The sequence below is a fragment of the Natrix helvetica genome (assembly GCF_964273705.1).
Source record: "Natrix helvetica genome assembly, chromosome: 2".
Lineage (NCBI taxonomy): Eukaryota > Metazoa > Chordata > Lepidosauria > Squamata > Natricidae > Natrix > Natrix helvetica.
In genome coordinates, this window is record NC_138552.1 from 216,238,056 (window position 1) to 216,253,654 (window position 15,599).

At 36.1% G+C, this 15,599-nt stretch overlaps 1 protein-coding gene across 1 annotated transcript; it reads left to right on the forward strand.

Annotated features, from left to right (window-relative positions):
• The first annotated feature begins 243 nt into the window (after positions 1–243).
• On the forward strand, positions 244–14,330 carry LOC309386003 (sulfotransferase 6B1-like). Its single transcript, XM_081940901.1, has 8 exons — positions 244–404; positions 929–1,162; positions 6,103–6,239; positions 6,847–6,936; positions 8,973–9,099; positions 10,240–10,334; positions 11,094–11,250; positions 13,294–14,330. The coding sequence occupies exons 2-8, from the start codon at positions 961–963 to the stop codon at positions 13,422–13,424; spliced, it is 939 nt and encodes a 312-aa protein (XP_081797027.1). The 5' UTR covers positions 244–404; positions 929–960; the 3' UTR covers positions 13,425–14,330.
• The last annotated feature ends 1,269 nt before the right edge of the window (positions 14,331–15,599 follow it).

Sequence of the window (15,599 nt, forward strand, 5' to 3'; positions counted from 1 at the left end):
CCATGGCAGTCAATCTCCCCATTCTGTCTCTAAAATAATGCTCAGTGAGTTCACTTTTATTTGAGTGTGGAACCTACCCCCCTTTCTTTTAATTATGGGAGAGTGCTTACAAATTGAATTGAGATAGCACCTTTTTCCAGAGCAGCTGGGATGGTGTCCAATTTGGGACTAGCCCTGAGATTCAATGAACTTTGCTACACACATTCAGAGTCATGGGATTATTTATGCTAGGCACATACCAGAGGTGGTTCCTCTCCAGCTTTCTGCAGGTTACGCCTTGTTGAGTATTAAACTGTCAGTGGAAGAAAGGGAAGAGATTTCCATGAAAAATTGATTACAGTTATAGGCTGATATATTGAAGTGCATCACAAATACTTTTCTCTTACTGCAGAGCGTGGAAGAATGTAAGCCAAGCTTGATATATTTCAAAGAATGCAGAAATATTGAGGAGCAGACAAGCAAAGCTGGGTGAAAGAGAAGAATGAACCAGGATAAAATTATTATTTTTTCTTTTTCTTTATCTTTCTGGGTTTTTGTTGTTGTTTTGAGGGTGAAGAAAAATATTTGCTAATGGTTTAGGTGTACTGACGTTGCAGCCAAACTGAATGGCACTGTACAAGAGGAGATTATAACTTGTAACTGCAACCTCTTAAACTCTAGCAGAATAAATGTTTATGGGGACATTGTCATTAGATCTTTCAAATTTTAAAACTATGTTTTTCCATTTCATCCTAATAGAAAATATCCGGAATTGAAATGCCTTTAATTGTAGAAAAACTTTTTTCCTGTTTTTGTTTTTATTTGGACATTTTGATTTGCACTGCAAATGCATGTTTTAAATCACTGTCTTTCTTTGACAGCTGAAAAACTATATATACATTCATTTGTATTGTATTTAAAAGACAAATTGGGTTGTTTGTTTGAACAGATTCCCCACACACATATACAAAAAAGGCTGAAATGGCATATGTTAGAAAAAAGTTTATTGAGATTCTGGAAAAAGCCATGAAAGAAGGAGAGCAGATAACACCAGAGGAGATGCTGTTTACTCATGAAGGAATTGTATACCCAACTATCCTTTGCAACCCAGAACAGTTCAAAGCTTTGGAGGCCTTCCAAGCCAGGAGTGACGATGTAATTCTAGCAGGATATTGCAAATCTGGTGAGTTTGTTTGTTGGTTTTCTTATATCTACAAAGGTGACTCTGGGCCTTGGATACATTTTTTTAAAGGCCCTGCCTGATTAGATTTTACTTGAAAAAGTGATGAATCGTAGTTTCACAGCCTGGAATAAAATCAAAGGGTAAGGGAAATGTCAGGAATAATATGAAAAACATCTTTGCATATCCATAATTGTCCTGGTTTCTGCCATTCCCTGAGCAATTTTAAATAATATCTATTTAATCTCTGAAGTTGCACCGTGGAAAACAAATCATTACATCTATAGAGAGAAACCATATTGTTAAACAGACTTCAAATTGATTGATTGAATATATGTCACCTTTGCTACGATCCTATATTGCTGACATTTTAGCTACAAAAGTTTAATAACATCAACAACTTTAAACTTGTATGTTCAATGGCTTTCATTGGGCTTTCAATCTTTAGAATTCCAAAGAAAAACCCTGTTTGGGAGGGACAAGTTTTCATTTTTTAAATATATTCTATAATGGGAATTTTGTAACTGATGCTGATTGGAAGCATTACACACAAAGGTAAGTCTCTAAACTGGAGAATATTTGAAGCTCAGGCCTGAAATGAGGGGTCCTTGGTGCTCCCTGAGCTTACTTGTTTTCTTGCAGATCAGTGGTGAGTTCCGGTTGGAACAGGACGCATGCAGTGCGCGTGCACATGGACAGAGCACGCCCATGCGTCTTAGCACCTCCACAAGCCTCCACGACACTCCAGCTGCTCAGCGGAGCATCGCGCAGGCGCTGTACATGCCGTGCAAGTGCGCAGAAGCCACAAAGTCTTAAAAGACTAGTAAGGAGCCCAGGCAGGCGGGTGTGCCCTCCGGAGCACCGTATCGAACGGTATCCGGTGCTCTGGACAGGCTCTGGTACGCTCATACCGGGACGTACTACCTGCAACCCACCACTGTTTCAGATGTTTCATTACCCAAACTAAGTAAAATAATCAGTAGTAGTGCCAGTTTCTATTCTAGTGGATTGCCCTATCAGTGTTGGTGCGGGTGGTCTTAGAGATTCTTTGGTTGGGCTGTTTACAGTCACATGCCAACTTCTTTAAATGTTTATGGAGCATTTATAGTTTGTTCAAATGTGGGAAAATGCATTTCCATTAGCATAACCAGCAACAATGCACACAGAGAGGGAAAAGATACACAATGTTATGAATCCTCTGGAGAAAATGAACCAGGCCTTTCACAAAATTTTAGAATCCCAGGTAAGTAATGAAAGGTCGGTTGGTCTGTCTCTAGCTATCTAGCTATCTAGCTATCTATCTAGCTAGTTATCATAGCTGTTATACCATAGAGTTGAACAATATTAAGAATAACATTATGCAAATATTTGGAAACCTTTACAAGGGAACTGCACCTTTGTAAAGGGTACAATATACCTTTGCGCCATGAAGCTGGCATTTCCATTGTAAGAAAGACAGAAATGATAATCTATCTTCTGCTTTACTTTCCAAGTGCCATCTTAATGGCATCATTGGTGTATCCAGGCCTTCTCATTGAACTTCAGCCTAAAGCAGCAAGGAACAACCTACAGTCACTGAGTGCCCTTTTAGTCATCTTCAGAGCCCCCCTTTAAAAGTACTGTTTCCATTTTGAGGTGGGGAATAGATTAAAAGTATGATGAAGTAGGCATACAGTATATCAGTTTAAAGCAAAAATGTTCCTACAAAGTCCATGATGAATCTGACTTTGGTGTTCCTCTGCCCTTTAGAAATGTTAAACCAGATTCGTGATCACCAAAACGTTGCTCATCCCCCCTTAAGGAATATCGTCCTCCTGCTCAGGGCTTGAAACACCCAGCATTAAGTTGAGAAATCACTTTCCACGACTAATGTCCAGTGTCCTGTTATGTGACTATTCACCCCACGAGATTGCTTCCACCTCAGAACAAGAATATGGTGCAACCAGCCAACATTCCATCGGCCTTACTCAAATTTTTTCAGCTGCATTTACCTTGTGGTTACTATCAACAGAAATTAAAATCTCTACTGCGTTATTTTGTCATTTGACAATTTGTAATCAAACTGTGCCACAATTGTTAGAAAGTTCTTGCCGATGTTTCATTACCCTAACTAGGCAACATCATCAATGCTAGTAAGGAGTGCTGCTTGCTGTCAGTTTATATTCCGATGACAAATCAACCATCAATAGACACATAAACATTAACAACATCTATAGACAATGCAAAAGAGACAATCAACCAGCCCAAAAGAGAACAAAAAGCTTCCTTATTATCATTGATGATGTTACCTACCATAGTTAGGGTAATGAAATGTTTGCAAGAAAGTAATCAAGCCAAGAGAAGACCAAGGACCCCCCATTTGAACCCTGAACTACAAATACAGTATTTTGGATGTATGTATGCATGTATGGATAAATAAATATGGTAGTTAATTTTATTCATAGTTTATTTTTATATAGAGGCTTATTTATTTTTGGTGGAGAGTGTTGTGCAAAAACACTACTTTATTTCTTTTTGCAAAACTCTTAACCCTTAATCCTCTGGAGTATCAGTATATCTAATGAAATATATTTTCATATGAATGAGGACAGCATATTGAAAACTTACCTAGGCCATGGACCATAATAATCAAACACAGATTATTCCACATTAGAATAAGGAAATAGGCTCAAATAAAGTTTGAGTTCAAAGAGAGCTTGTCATATTGATGAGGGATCACTGTCAAGGTGTGTATTATTTTACTGCTTTTGTTTTGTCTATCTTTTTCCAAAGGAATTCTATGCACATATGGGATTACTATTATTGCACTGACAGTTACAACTATTGATTCAGGTCAAGTTATCAAAATTTGCAAATGTCTTAATGTGGGTTACCTAGAGTACTTGAAATTGTTCACAAGCATACAAGGACTTGTGATCAAAGTGTATCACTACATTGATCCCTGCGACCAATTCGCTCTCACAGAGAGGGACTCCTCCGGGTGCCGTCCACTAAGCAATGCCAGCAGGCGGCGCCCAGGAACAGGGCCTTCTCTGTGATGGGGCCAGCCCTCTGGAATGACCCCCCCCCCCGACATTAGGACTACAACTGATCTCCGCTCCTTCCGCAAGAAACTCAAGACCCACCTGTTCCAACTAGCTGGCCTGGCTTAACTACAATTCTATTCTCTAATCCTCCTGGCAATTTTTTAAATCTTAGGGTAATTTTTAAGGTTATTTTAATCCTATTATTATTGTATTATTTTATGAAATGTAATATTGTGTTATGAGTTTTTATACCTCCTCTATGCAACATAAAATATATATCTTTGATTGTATGCCGCCCCGAGTCCCTTCGAGGAGAGGGAGTGGCTAACAAATCTAATAAAATGAAAATGAAATGAAAATTGAAAAATGAGAACGCAATACTCTAACATCAGAAAGTCTGCTGTTACAAAATGTTCTTAGAAATCATGGAATATGTGCATTTCCTCACAGTATTCCTGAAATTAAATTTTGCAAGTCATAATGCAACCTTTTCTAAAAGTTATACCTTGACTGAGAATGTTGCATGTGCAAAGATTGAAAGCAGAAACATCCTGGAATTTTTTTTGAATAGATATGGACTTTGCACTTTGTTTCATCAGAATATGAGCTCTGTTAGCAGCAAAGACAGACTTGGGGAAAAAATGTGGGGTGAAGGCTCCATTATGTCCAAATGCTTTCTATCTTGACTAAGAGCTGCCTTCAGAAATAGATTCCTCTCTGAAATTATTGAGATCCTTACCAATGTTAGTTAAAATTGAACTTCACCTGTTGAATGTATAACGTCACTTTCATTCCACATAAGCAGGGGAAACAATCTATAGTAGGTGTTTAATACTGAAAAAAACCATATAGTGGGTGTTTAATAGTATTATATTTTAAAAGTTTATTTTAAAAAGATATTTTGGCAGGTTGTTACATCCTAGCAGTTTTCAAAGTAAACTTGAGAAGCGACTGCCTTGCTAGAGATGTGTCCACTTTGTCAATGCAGAAGTATTTTATTTCAATGAGTCTGTTATGCCTAATGCTCAGTCTGTAAAATTGAGTTTTCTGAGAGTTCTAAGTTCTAAACTTCTACTAGCAGAACTTGCATATCTTGAAATAGGAGATACTGAAATGTGTAAGGTTAGCATTATTTATGCAGACTTGATAATTCCATTTAATAAGCAGTATGAACACAAAAGTCATACAGAAAGCCCAATTGCTTGTAATTCTATGACAAGATAGTTTCTGACAGTTGGCATTATGTGGACAAATACCACCATCTTTTTATGAGCCAGTAAAATTTGGCAACAATTATTCCTGCCTTGGTTATTTCCTTTTTTGATTACCCCAGTGCATTTGAGAGAGTTTATACTTTATAAAAAGCATTTGGAAAGTGCAATTGGTGAAAAGTACAGTGGTTAGGTAAGCTTAATACAGATTCTCCTTTTTTTTGGAACTACCTTAGTGACTATTTGTAAACATTTTGGTAATAAATGGCAAACACTAAATACTGTTATATGTTCACTGGAATGGAACTCAGTCACTAAGCAAGGACTTTAATTGCAAGAAAGGGTGATCTTGGGATGTCAATGCTGAAAGATTAGTGCTAAGCACAGTTTAAAGTGTGGCTATTGATTTTTTAATTTTTTTTACATGACTTGGGCCTAAGAGGAAGACCTTTCCCAATGTACATCTGTCCAGGTGTTAAGAATAAAGAAAGAAACATTTCTGAAGATTGTCAGAGGCCCACCTATCTGACAAATAGAAAGATGCTATGTGGGTCCTGAGCTATAAAATGCCTGCTGATCATTGTGTCTAGTTCCTACATATTTTCACAGCCTTTCAGCTGTAAATTGACAGGTATTGTTTTTATGTTTTTATTATACAACTATATATGGTTCTATAAGTGTATTTAATTTTGTACCCCTCCCCCAGGTACCAACTGGGTTGGCCAGATTGTTACTGATTTAGTAATAACATCTGCAAAGAAATATGAACCAGAGAAGTTGGATGAAAAACTTCTCCTAGCAGAATATCCATATCTCGAAATAGGAGATACTGAAAAGTATAAGGTTAGTATTAATTATGCAGACTGACAGACATCAACTACTCAGTGATGGTAAATTTTCATCAGACCGTATTTTAAAACTGCAATAGAGGTAAAATATTGAGTATTTTTGCAGGGTGTCCCCAGAATAAAATTAGTCAGTCAGACTATGTTTGATGAGAGACAGCTGGGTTGATTCTGCACTAATCAGTCTTTGAAGAGGTAAAATTGAACTTGGTTGATATATTAACCAATCCACTGACCAGTAAGTGTGTTACTATCGAGGAAAACTTGAAATTGCCTATTTGAAATGTGATGTTATTAGTCTTGTCTCGTCTCGTCTCACCTAGCCTAGCCTAGCCTAGTCCATACTTTGGATTATATTTACCTAAACCAGGTGTGATTTTTGAGTTCAACAAATTTATTTCCAAGCAATTTCTTATTTTATGATTGTGGGGTGGACGACAGAAAAGGGAAACATAACTTTTGTGACTTTGAAAGCTTGAATTTAAGTAGTGTCCAATAATTATTCAAACCTGACTAGTCTAATCTGGTGTTTCTCATGCTGACCGAAGAATTCTGGGAGTTGATAATTGATTGATTGATTTTATTTCATTTATTATTTATTGAAGAGGATGGATACTTATCCTTCCAGGAGAGTGATGTATACTCATCTCCGTCCTGATAGATTCCCACCATCTATTTTCAAGAACAAAGCCAAAGTAAGTACCCGATTTAATGCTCATAAATGTGTAACGATATTGATAAAATTCAATGAGTATTTCTATATGGATAGTTACTTTTGAACAGTAAAACATTGAGAATAAGATAAGCAAGAGCACACTTAATATAATAATCATTATTCACCGTAAAAAATGGATGACTTGGTAGCACAATAGCAAACATTACAACAGTACAATAGCTGTGTTCCATAGCTATTTGTTGATCATTCCTTTAAATTTGGATAATTGTAATTACCGCAGTGCAAATCAATTGCATTTCCAGAATATGACTGTGTTCAAATGAAAGCTCTGCCCTTTAGTAATTCAGAGACATCATTTGAGGAAATAGCTGTAAATAGATTTGAAATGGAGATTCCATACTAACTAGATAGCCAATTTGGTATAGTAGTTAAGGCATCGAGTTAAATGAGATATAAAGCCAATTGGGTGACTTTGGGATGGCCAGCCCTAAGAAGAAGACAAGGGTGAGCTACTTTCTAAAACATCCAATCTTTCCACCCACCCACTTAATCTGGAAATATATTGCCTCACTAGGCCAGGGGTATCAAACTCAAGGCCTGGGGCTGGATTCAACCTGCAGGGTACTTAGATTTGGCCCACGGGTCTGCCCTGGAGACAGCGAAGGACTGGCCCGCAGTGCTTCTGCCAGCGAAAATGTGCTCCCGAGCTCTGTTTTTGGCTGCCACATCATCCTGCAATCCTCTGCCAGTGAAAACGAGCCCTCCCGAGCTCTGCTTACACTGGCAGAGGATTGCAGAAGGCTGGCAGCCGAAAATGGAGCTCGGGCTATCACTTGCGCCCTCCACAGGAGTGACATCAAACTGGCCACAGTCACCCTGGCCATGCCTACCCAGGCCCCCAAGGTCAAACATAACCCTGATACAGTAAGGTGACCAACTTTTTTACAATGAAAAGGAGGACAAAACACGTTCTATTGTCCAAAATGCTAAGGTGACCAACTTTTTTACAATGAAAAGGAGGACAAATAAATTGGAAAAAATATATCGTAAATAAAAGAAATATTTTATTCATTGCAACAATAATACACTAAAATATGATATATGCATAATAAAAACATTTGCAACATTTTATATTGTAATTATGCTTACATGCCTGTTAATTATTATTTAAATGAGTACTTTTCCATTTAATTAATATTTTTGACAATGTATCATCTTCTAACAATATATTGGAAATATCTGAACAAGAAATATCCTTCATATTGAATTTTATGGCAAGTGCTGCAGCTAGAGTATCAACATTCAATCTCGATTTCTCACTTGTTGAAAAATCATTGGCAATTGAAAAAAACTCTTTCAACTGCTGCATTAGTTCCAGGGCAGCACAACGTAAATTGAGCAAGTATAAATAAATGTTCACATGGAATATGTTCATTTTGAAATGGCTGAAAATATCCACCTATCTTTTATCAATTTCAACATGTTGATTTCCTCATTGTATTAATTTTTCAGAATTTAAATATACATTCAGTCTTCTAATTTCTTCAAAGAGACAATTGTCATCTATTTTAATGTCTAGCATTTCTTTAGATAAAAATTCAACACAAGATTCAATATCTGTTCAATATACTTGCGATGAAGTAACAAAAACACCATTAAAAACTGTTTAATAAAATACGTCACATAACGCGCAACAGATTAGCCTTCAAATACCAAAAAGGAGGACATGTAGGAGGACACTTTTCGAGGGAGGACAGAACTTACAAAAGAAGGACTGTCCTCCCTAAAGGAGGACGGTTGGTCACCTTAGATACAGCCCTCAATGAAATCATGTTTGACACTCCTGCACTAGGCCATTCCGTTCCCTAACATCTTTGCATTAATATACAGTAAGATCCCATGGACTGAATGTGATTCTCTTCCTGGTACAGGTAAGTGTATGTAAGATTTCAGTGATAAAAAGTAGTTTAGGATAATTTTCAGAGATCTGGTGCATTTTGGAGATGTAATCTATGCTATCTCATTTGATATTCTAATGGTTGTTTTTTTTTTTAGATCCTGCTGCTGTTTCGCAATCCAAAAGATGTTGCTGTATCTTTTTTCCATTTTTCAAACAACTTCAGTCCTATTCCTTCCCATGATACATTTGAAGAGTTCTTCCGAGCTTTAATGATAGGAAAAAGTAGAATTTCTATTCATTCCAATTGTTTAATGTCTGTAGAGATGAAGAACATAGTAGCTGTCTATCTTGATTATTATTTTTTATTGATTAGTGTATGCTTTGTTCAAGCAGAGACACTTCAAATTCGAGTTCAGGTTCTCAGCTTAATTCAATAAATCATAGTTAATCCTGTGAACAAATTCCTTTTCTGATATAGGAACAAATAATATTTGAAAAGAGGAGCAAATATTTCTCATTGCCTGAGTCCAGTCTCCTCCCCTGGGTTGTTATTGTAGGAAAAAATAAGAAGGTGTGCTATATATGCGGCCTTGAGCATCTGCATAAAAGATAGAATATAAATCCAACTAATAAATCAATAGAATAGGGAAAAAATGTCTTTTTTCATTCATTCATTCACTCATTCATTCATTCTGTATGCTGGCCTTTTCCCATTTGAGAGGCCCAGAGAAGTAGAGGAGCCATGGTCTAAGTCTAAGTGCTATTGCTACTGCTATTTCCAAAATTGTAATTCAGTTTTTCAAGATATTTCATTATAACATCTGGCAGCTATTGTAATTTCATGTAGAGCCATTGTTATGTGTAGGCCAAATGAAAAAAGAAAGATATATATTTATTATTTTGGCTTAAATCCAGTTACAAATATTTAGCAAAAATAAATATATCTCAAGAGTGTTATTTAGATGGAATAATAATAATAATATTAATTTTCCAATTAACTTATATTGCTTGTATATGCTTGTTTATGCTCAGATTATAAACCATGCCAGAACTGTGTAAGTACATAGTACTTACATTGCACTGTACATTGACATCTATGCAAAACTATAATTTTTCTAAATGTGGTATGATCACAAAATGAAACACTACCAATGATGTTAATTTTTATGTGATATTCATATATAAATTGATTACTAACCAACAAACATCATACCTGACTTAATTAAAAAGAAAAAAAGTAATTTTTCTAGATAATAGCAATATTCAAGGACATTAGAACTAAGGAAAAAGGACTGGAAGAAGATAAAGTCTGTAGAGCTGATATTCAGAGATCAGCGGAAATTTTCAACAAGTCATATACATCTTTATGTCAGTTATCAATGTTGTTCTAACATGGTCTTATTTTTTTTAAAATTTCAATAGTTCCCTGGGGATCCTATATAGAGTATCTTTGTACGTGGAACAAGTATATTGATAAAGAAAATGTCCTGCCAATAACATATGAAGAGATAAAAGAGGTACAGTTCAGATATATGGGTTCTTATATTCATATACAGCAATGAATGGAAAAACTTAGAGAAAGAATGATGCGAGTTTCAGGATGTAGCAGGAATTTAAAAACAGATCTTTCTGGAACAAATCAGATCAGAATTTTAATCACTGCTGTATGTGCAGAATCCATTTCAGATATCAATTAAGCTTTCCCAACATTTCTACCAGAGTATAGATGACCTAGGACCTCCAGGTTTCCTGAGATAAATTCATGAAGTTTATAATTAAAAAAGACCCATGATCCTCCAGCACGTATGATTTTCAGATAAAGAAACTCTGCATTTGTTTATTGATTCTTTTCCCCCCAATAATTATTTTACCCCTTTTTGCTCTAGGGAAGAAGTAGAAATAACTGTGCCAACCAGCCAAACATAGCATAAACAACGTCCATCAAGATGAAATGGGATCAAACTGAGCATGGGGAAATTGTATTTGCTCCCTGGAAGTGTGTGTGTGTGTGTGTGTGTGTGTGTGTGTGTGTGTGTGTGTGTATACATATATTTATACATATATTTATATATTCATGTAGAGCTTTCATTTATATACTTGGCATGGAGAATGTAGAATATAACCATAGCATTGGAATAAGAAAATCAGAGGGACGTGAAAGTTATATATTTGCATCATTCCTTTCCCAAAGTTGGTCAGATCTCTTTCTTAGAAATGAGACATAAAATAATTGAGATTTTTTTCCCACCAGTAGTACAAATTGATCCCTTTTTCAGAACCCAGCTTTAGGAGCCAAAAAGATTTCCACATTTCTTGAATTGAACTTAAATGAGGAAGACTTTCAGGATGTGGCAGAAAGGAGCACATTCAAGGCGATGAAAGAAAAATCTAAAACAACCCATGGAGAATTTGGTGAAGCTCTTTTCCGGAAAGGTAACTTTTGAAAATCCATAATGTTGCACTCATTACATCATGGAAGCTACTGGTAAATATGGCATCTTATTTTAGTGAGAGTTAATTATTATCCCCATTCCATACATTGGGGAAATGATATGAAATTCTAATTTGCATTTTTTAAAAAAGAATCAAGAATTCAACAGCCATCACAAAAGGCATGATCAAATTGATTAACTGAAAAAGAACTATGCTTTGTGTGGACTATAGAAAAAAAATAAACTTTTATTATTATTTTAAATGGAAGTGGTCACAAAATGAGAGAAGCATAATAATTACAAATCCAGTTAGCCATGCTTGAGTTTAATCTGTCTGTAATGATTTGATAATGAATAAACTTCCAACCTCAATAGCATATGTCCATGATTGTTCCTTTTCTAAAGAGGGAAAGAGAAGTAATTAGTGGACCAGAGGAATGCTATTGATATAATTTACTTGGACTTCAGTAAGGCATTTGATAAAGTAGACCATAACCTACTATTAGATAAAGTAGAAGAATGTGGGTTAGACAGCATCACCACCAGATGGATTCATAACTGGCTGACCAACCATACTCAATGTGTAGTCCTCAATGGAACTGCATCAAAATGGAGGGAAGTATGCAGTGGAGTACGCCAAGGCTCTGTTTTGGGCCCAGTACTCTTCAAAATCTTCATCAATGATTTGGATGAGGGAATAAATGGGGAACTCATCAAATTTGCAGATGACACCAAGCTGGCAGGAATAGCCAACACCCCAGAAGATAGGCTTAAGATACAGAAGGATCTTGACAAACTTGAACATTGGGCACTATCTAACAAAATGAAATTCAATGGTGAAAAACGTAAGGTTCTACATTTAGGCAAGAAAAACAAAATGCACAGGTACAGTATAGGAGGTACCTTGGTCAATAGTCCTAACTGTGAAAGGGATCTTGGGAGTCCTAGTGGACAACCATTTAAATGTGAGCCAGCAGTATGCAGCAACTGCCAAAAAAGCCAATACAGTTCTAGGCTGCATAAACAGAGGGTAGAATCAAGATCACGTGAAGTGTTAATACCACTTTATAATGCCTTGGTAAGGCCACACTTGGAATACTGCATTCAGTTTTGGTTGCCACAATGTAAAAAAGATGTGGAGACTCAGAAAGAATGCAGAGAAGAGCAACAAAGATGATTAGGGGACTGGAGACTAAAACATATGAGGAACAGTTGCAGGAACTGGGTATGTCTAGTTTAATGAATAGAAGGACTAGGGGAGACATGATAGCAGTCTTCCAATATCTCAGGGGTTGCCACAAAGAAGAAGGAGTCAAATTATTCTCCAAGGCACCTGAAGGTAGAACAAGAAGCAATGGGTGGAAACTAATCAAGGAGAGAAGCAACTTAGAACTGAGGAGATATTTCCTGACAGTTAGAACAATCAGTCAGTGGAACAGCTTGCCTCCAGAAGTTGTGAAAGTCCCAACACTGGAAGTCTTTAAGAAGATGTTGGATAGCCATTTGTCTGAAACAGCATAGGGTTTCCTGCCTAGGCAGGAGGTTGTACTAGAAGACCTCCAAGGTCCCTTCCCACTCTGCTATCGTATTGTAATGCTTACTGAATCTCTGAATAATACTGAATAATTACTGTATATATTTTAACTACAGAAAAGTGCCAAAGATTTAAAAAAACACTTTTAAAATAAAATTTGTAGTATCTGTATTAATCTGCTGCTCCTACTAATTCACTGATGTTTATATATAGGGACATAGTCATTCATTCATTCATTCATTCATTCATTCATTCATTCATTCATTCAATTTCTATGGTGTCCCAGCTCAACAAAAAAATTAATTGGTGACTTGGGTGGATGGATGGATGGAAATATACCCAGAAAAGTGTATATGGAGCATTTGCAAAAGAACGTTTGTAAAACATCTAATTGTTATTTATTTCTCTGAGTATTCAGTAGTATTTCAGGCTTTAGTTTAGGCAAATACTTATTGACATTACAAGGTGTGGTTTTCATATAAAAAAGGGGAAATAATTGTTTGTTTTCAGGTGGAGTAAGTGACTGGAAAACACTTTTTAGTGAAGCAAACAACAAAGAGATGGACACCGTATTTAAAGAGTGTTTAGAAGGAACCAAAGTGGGAAAACTGATAAACTATGATCGTTACTGCAAGATATGAAGATCAAGGAACAAAGCTAACAGCTATCCATTCTAAAATGATTCCATTCTCAGAAACAAGGCATTCTATTTACTTGTAATAAATTTATGATATTTATGTAATCTCTGCATGAAAGGGGAATGGAAATGATCTCAAGAATTTTCTGACAACAGTTCTATAAATTTCTAAGCTATAAATGGCTAGACTGCATTACTTAACCCTGCTAATAGCATATTCATTCCTATTCAGAGTTATGACAAAATATTTTAGAAATTTAAGACAACTGGATAGTTATTAGAAAGAAATCTAAAATGTGATCTTTTATTGTATAATAATCAACAAATTCTTAATCTTCGAGCATACATATATATTTGTGTGTGTTTATTCAAACACAAACACATATACACAAATTTTCATACATACTATTAAATACTGAAATCAATTTGAAATGTAAGTACGTATTGTTCATTGACATTTTAATCATAAATCTTAACAGAAAATTAATTGATTGCCTGCTGCTAATCTGAATGATTGCTAGTAACAAGAAATTACACACCAATACAGGTAGAGAGAAAAGAAGGGAAGCCACCAGATAGTCACAAATGATAATCATGTGATGTTGCACATAACAATTACACAGAAGTCATTTAACAGTGGCAATGGGAATTGCTGCAACTGCTATCATAAGTCAGTACAGAGGATTAGCCATAACAACATTCTTTTCTATGATAGTCGAGGACACACAGCTTGCACCTGGAAGGGAGTGACTTGGGGTTGTCTCCCATTGGGACATTGCAATGATTGGACCATGTGATGGACTTGTCGATGCAGGGAGTGGATCTCTGACTTTCTTTTGGGTGGGGAAAGAACTCTCAGATTAGGGTTTTCCCAGATGTGCCAATATGACATCTCTAATAAAATGGATTTGTGGAATTGCTAGCCTTGGAGTCTTCTTTGTTTGGGAGTGTTACTTGGAACCCTGACAATTGCTTTGTTAATCTAGCTACCTGGGCAAATGGAGGAGTTAATACCACACTAATTCTTTTTTCTGTAGTGAATTATTTGTGCAGTATCTGGATAATTTAAAAGACTGAAAACTGCCTCTGTTTCATGAAAAGTAATGGGAAACAAGGAAACCAAGGAGCAAGATAGAATTCTTGCAGTGGAGGAAATTTGAGTTTAAAGGGTAGGGGAAAGTGTGAGAAAAAGACCCAGAGTAACTCTGGTAAGTACACCAGATATAATTGTATGGAAAGGTTGCTGTGGTAGGCTTTGAGATTAATGTGAAGCTATAATAGACTGACAAAGGCAGGAAACAAGTAACCCTATGGATTTCTTGAAATATTTTTATTGCTAGTAATAAATCTCTCTATTGCTATCGCTAGAGAATCTTGAAAGTATTTCTCCTCTATAATTTACAAAAGTCACAGCAAGTAATTTGTAGAAGATTTTAAGCCTGCAGTATGTAAGGCTGAAGGCAGAAGTCCATGGAGATTGCCTTGAAGGAAATATTTGGGGTCCAACAACATTCCTTACAGTAGAACATGGTATTGGAAGCAGTTAAGGCTGGTTTAATGAGATAAGAGAGAAAGAAGGAAAAGAAAAGCAGAATGGCCAGATTCTGTTATTATCACCTATCTCAATAAAGTATAATTATAGTTTTTCTATGGAGCCAGTTTCATGTTCTGGTGTAATTTTAGGGTTGTCACAAACATTCTTTTCCAAAACCACTAAGGTTGCTCCTACCATGGCTCTGTCTTCTGCTTTGATATAATCTCTGCTACCACCACCTATCTCCAGAGGTGGGACCCTGAATGGACCGGCAGTAACAGAAGCCAGAACCCACCCATACCTATCTCCCAAAGTATGTGTGGAGAGAGATAGAGTTCCAATAACATATGCTGCCTTTCAAGGAATCAAAAGATCAAAATGCAAAAAGCAATATAATTTCAACCACAATTGAGCCCAAAACTACTGTTGCTAAGCAAGGCAGTTGTTTTAGAGCCTTTCTTGCCACAATTGTTAAATGAATCCTTTTCCACCCTAAAACTTGCATCGTTCATTCTCTGAGTCTTTCCATTTATTGCTATCTATGAATATAAGAATCCATATCCATGAACCATATTAACTGTACCTCTTTTATCTGTTTATATGTTATTAGCAAGACATTTTCTTCATCAATATACTTGTCCCATG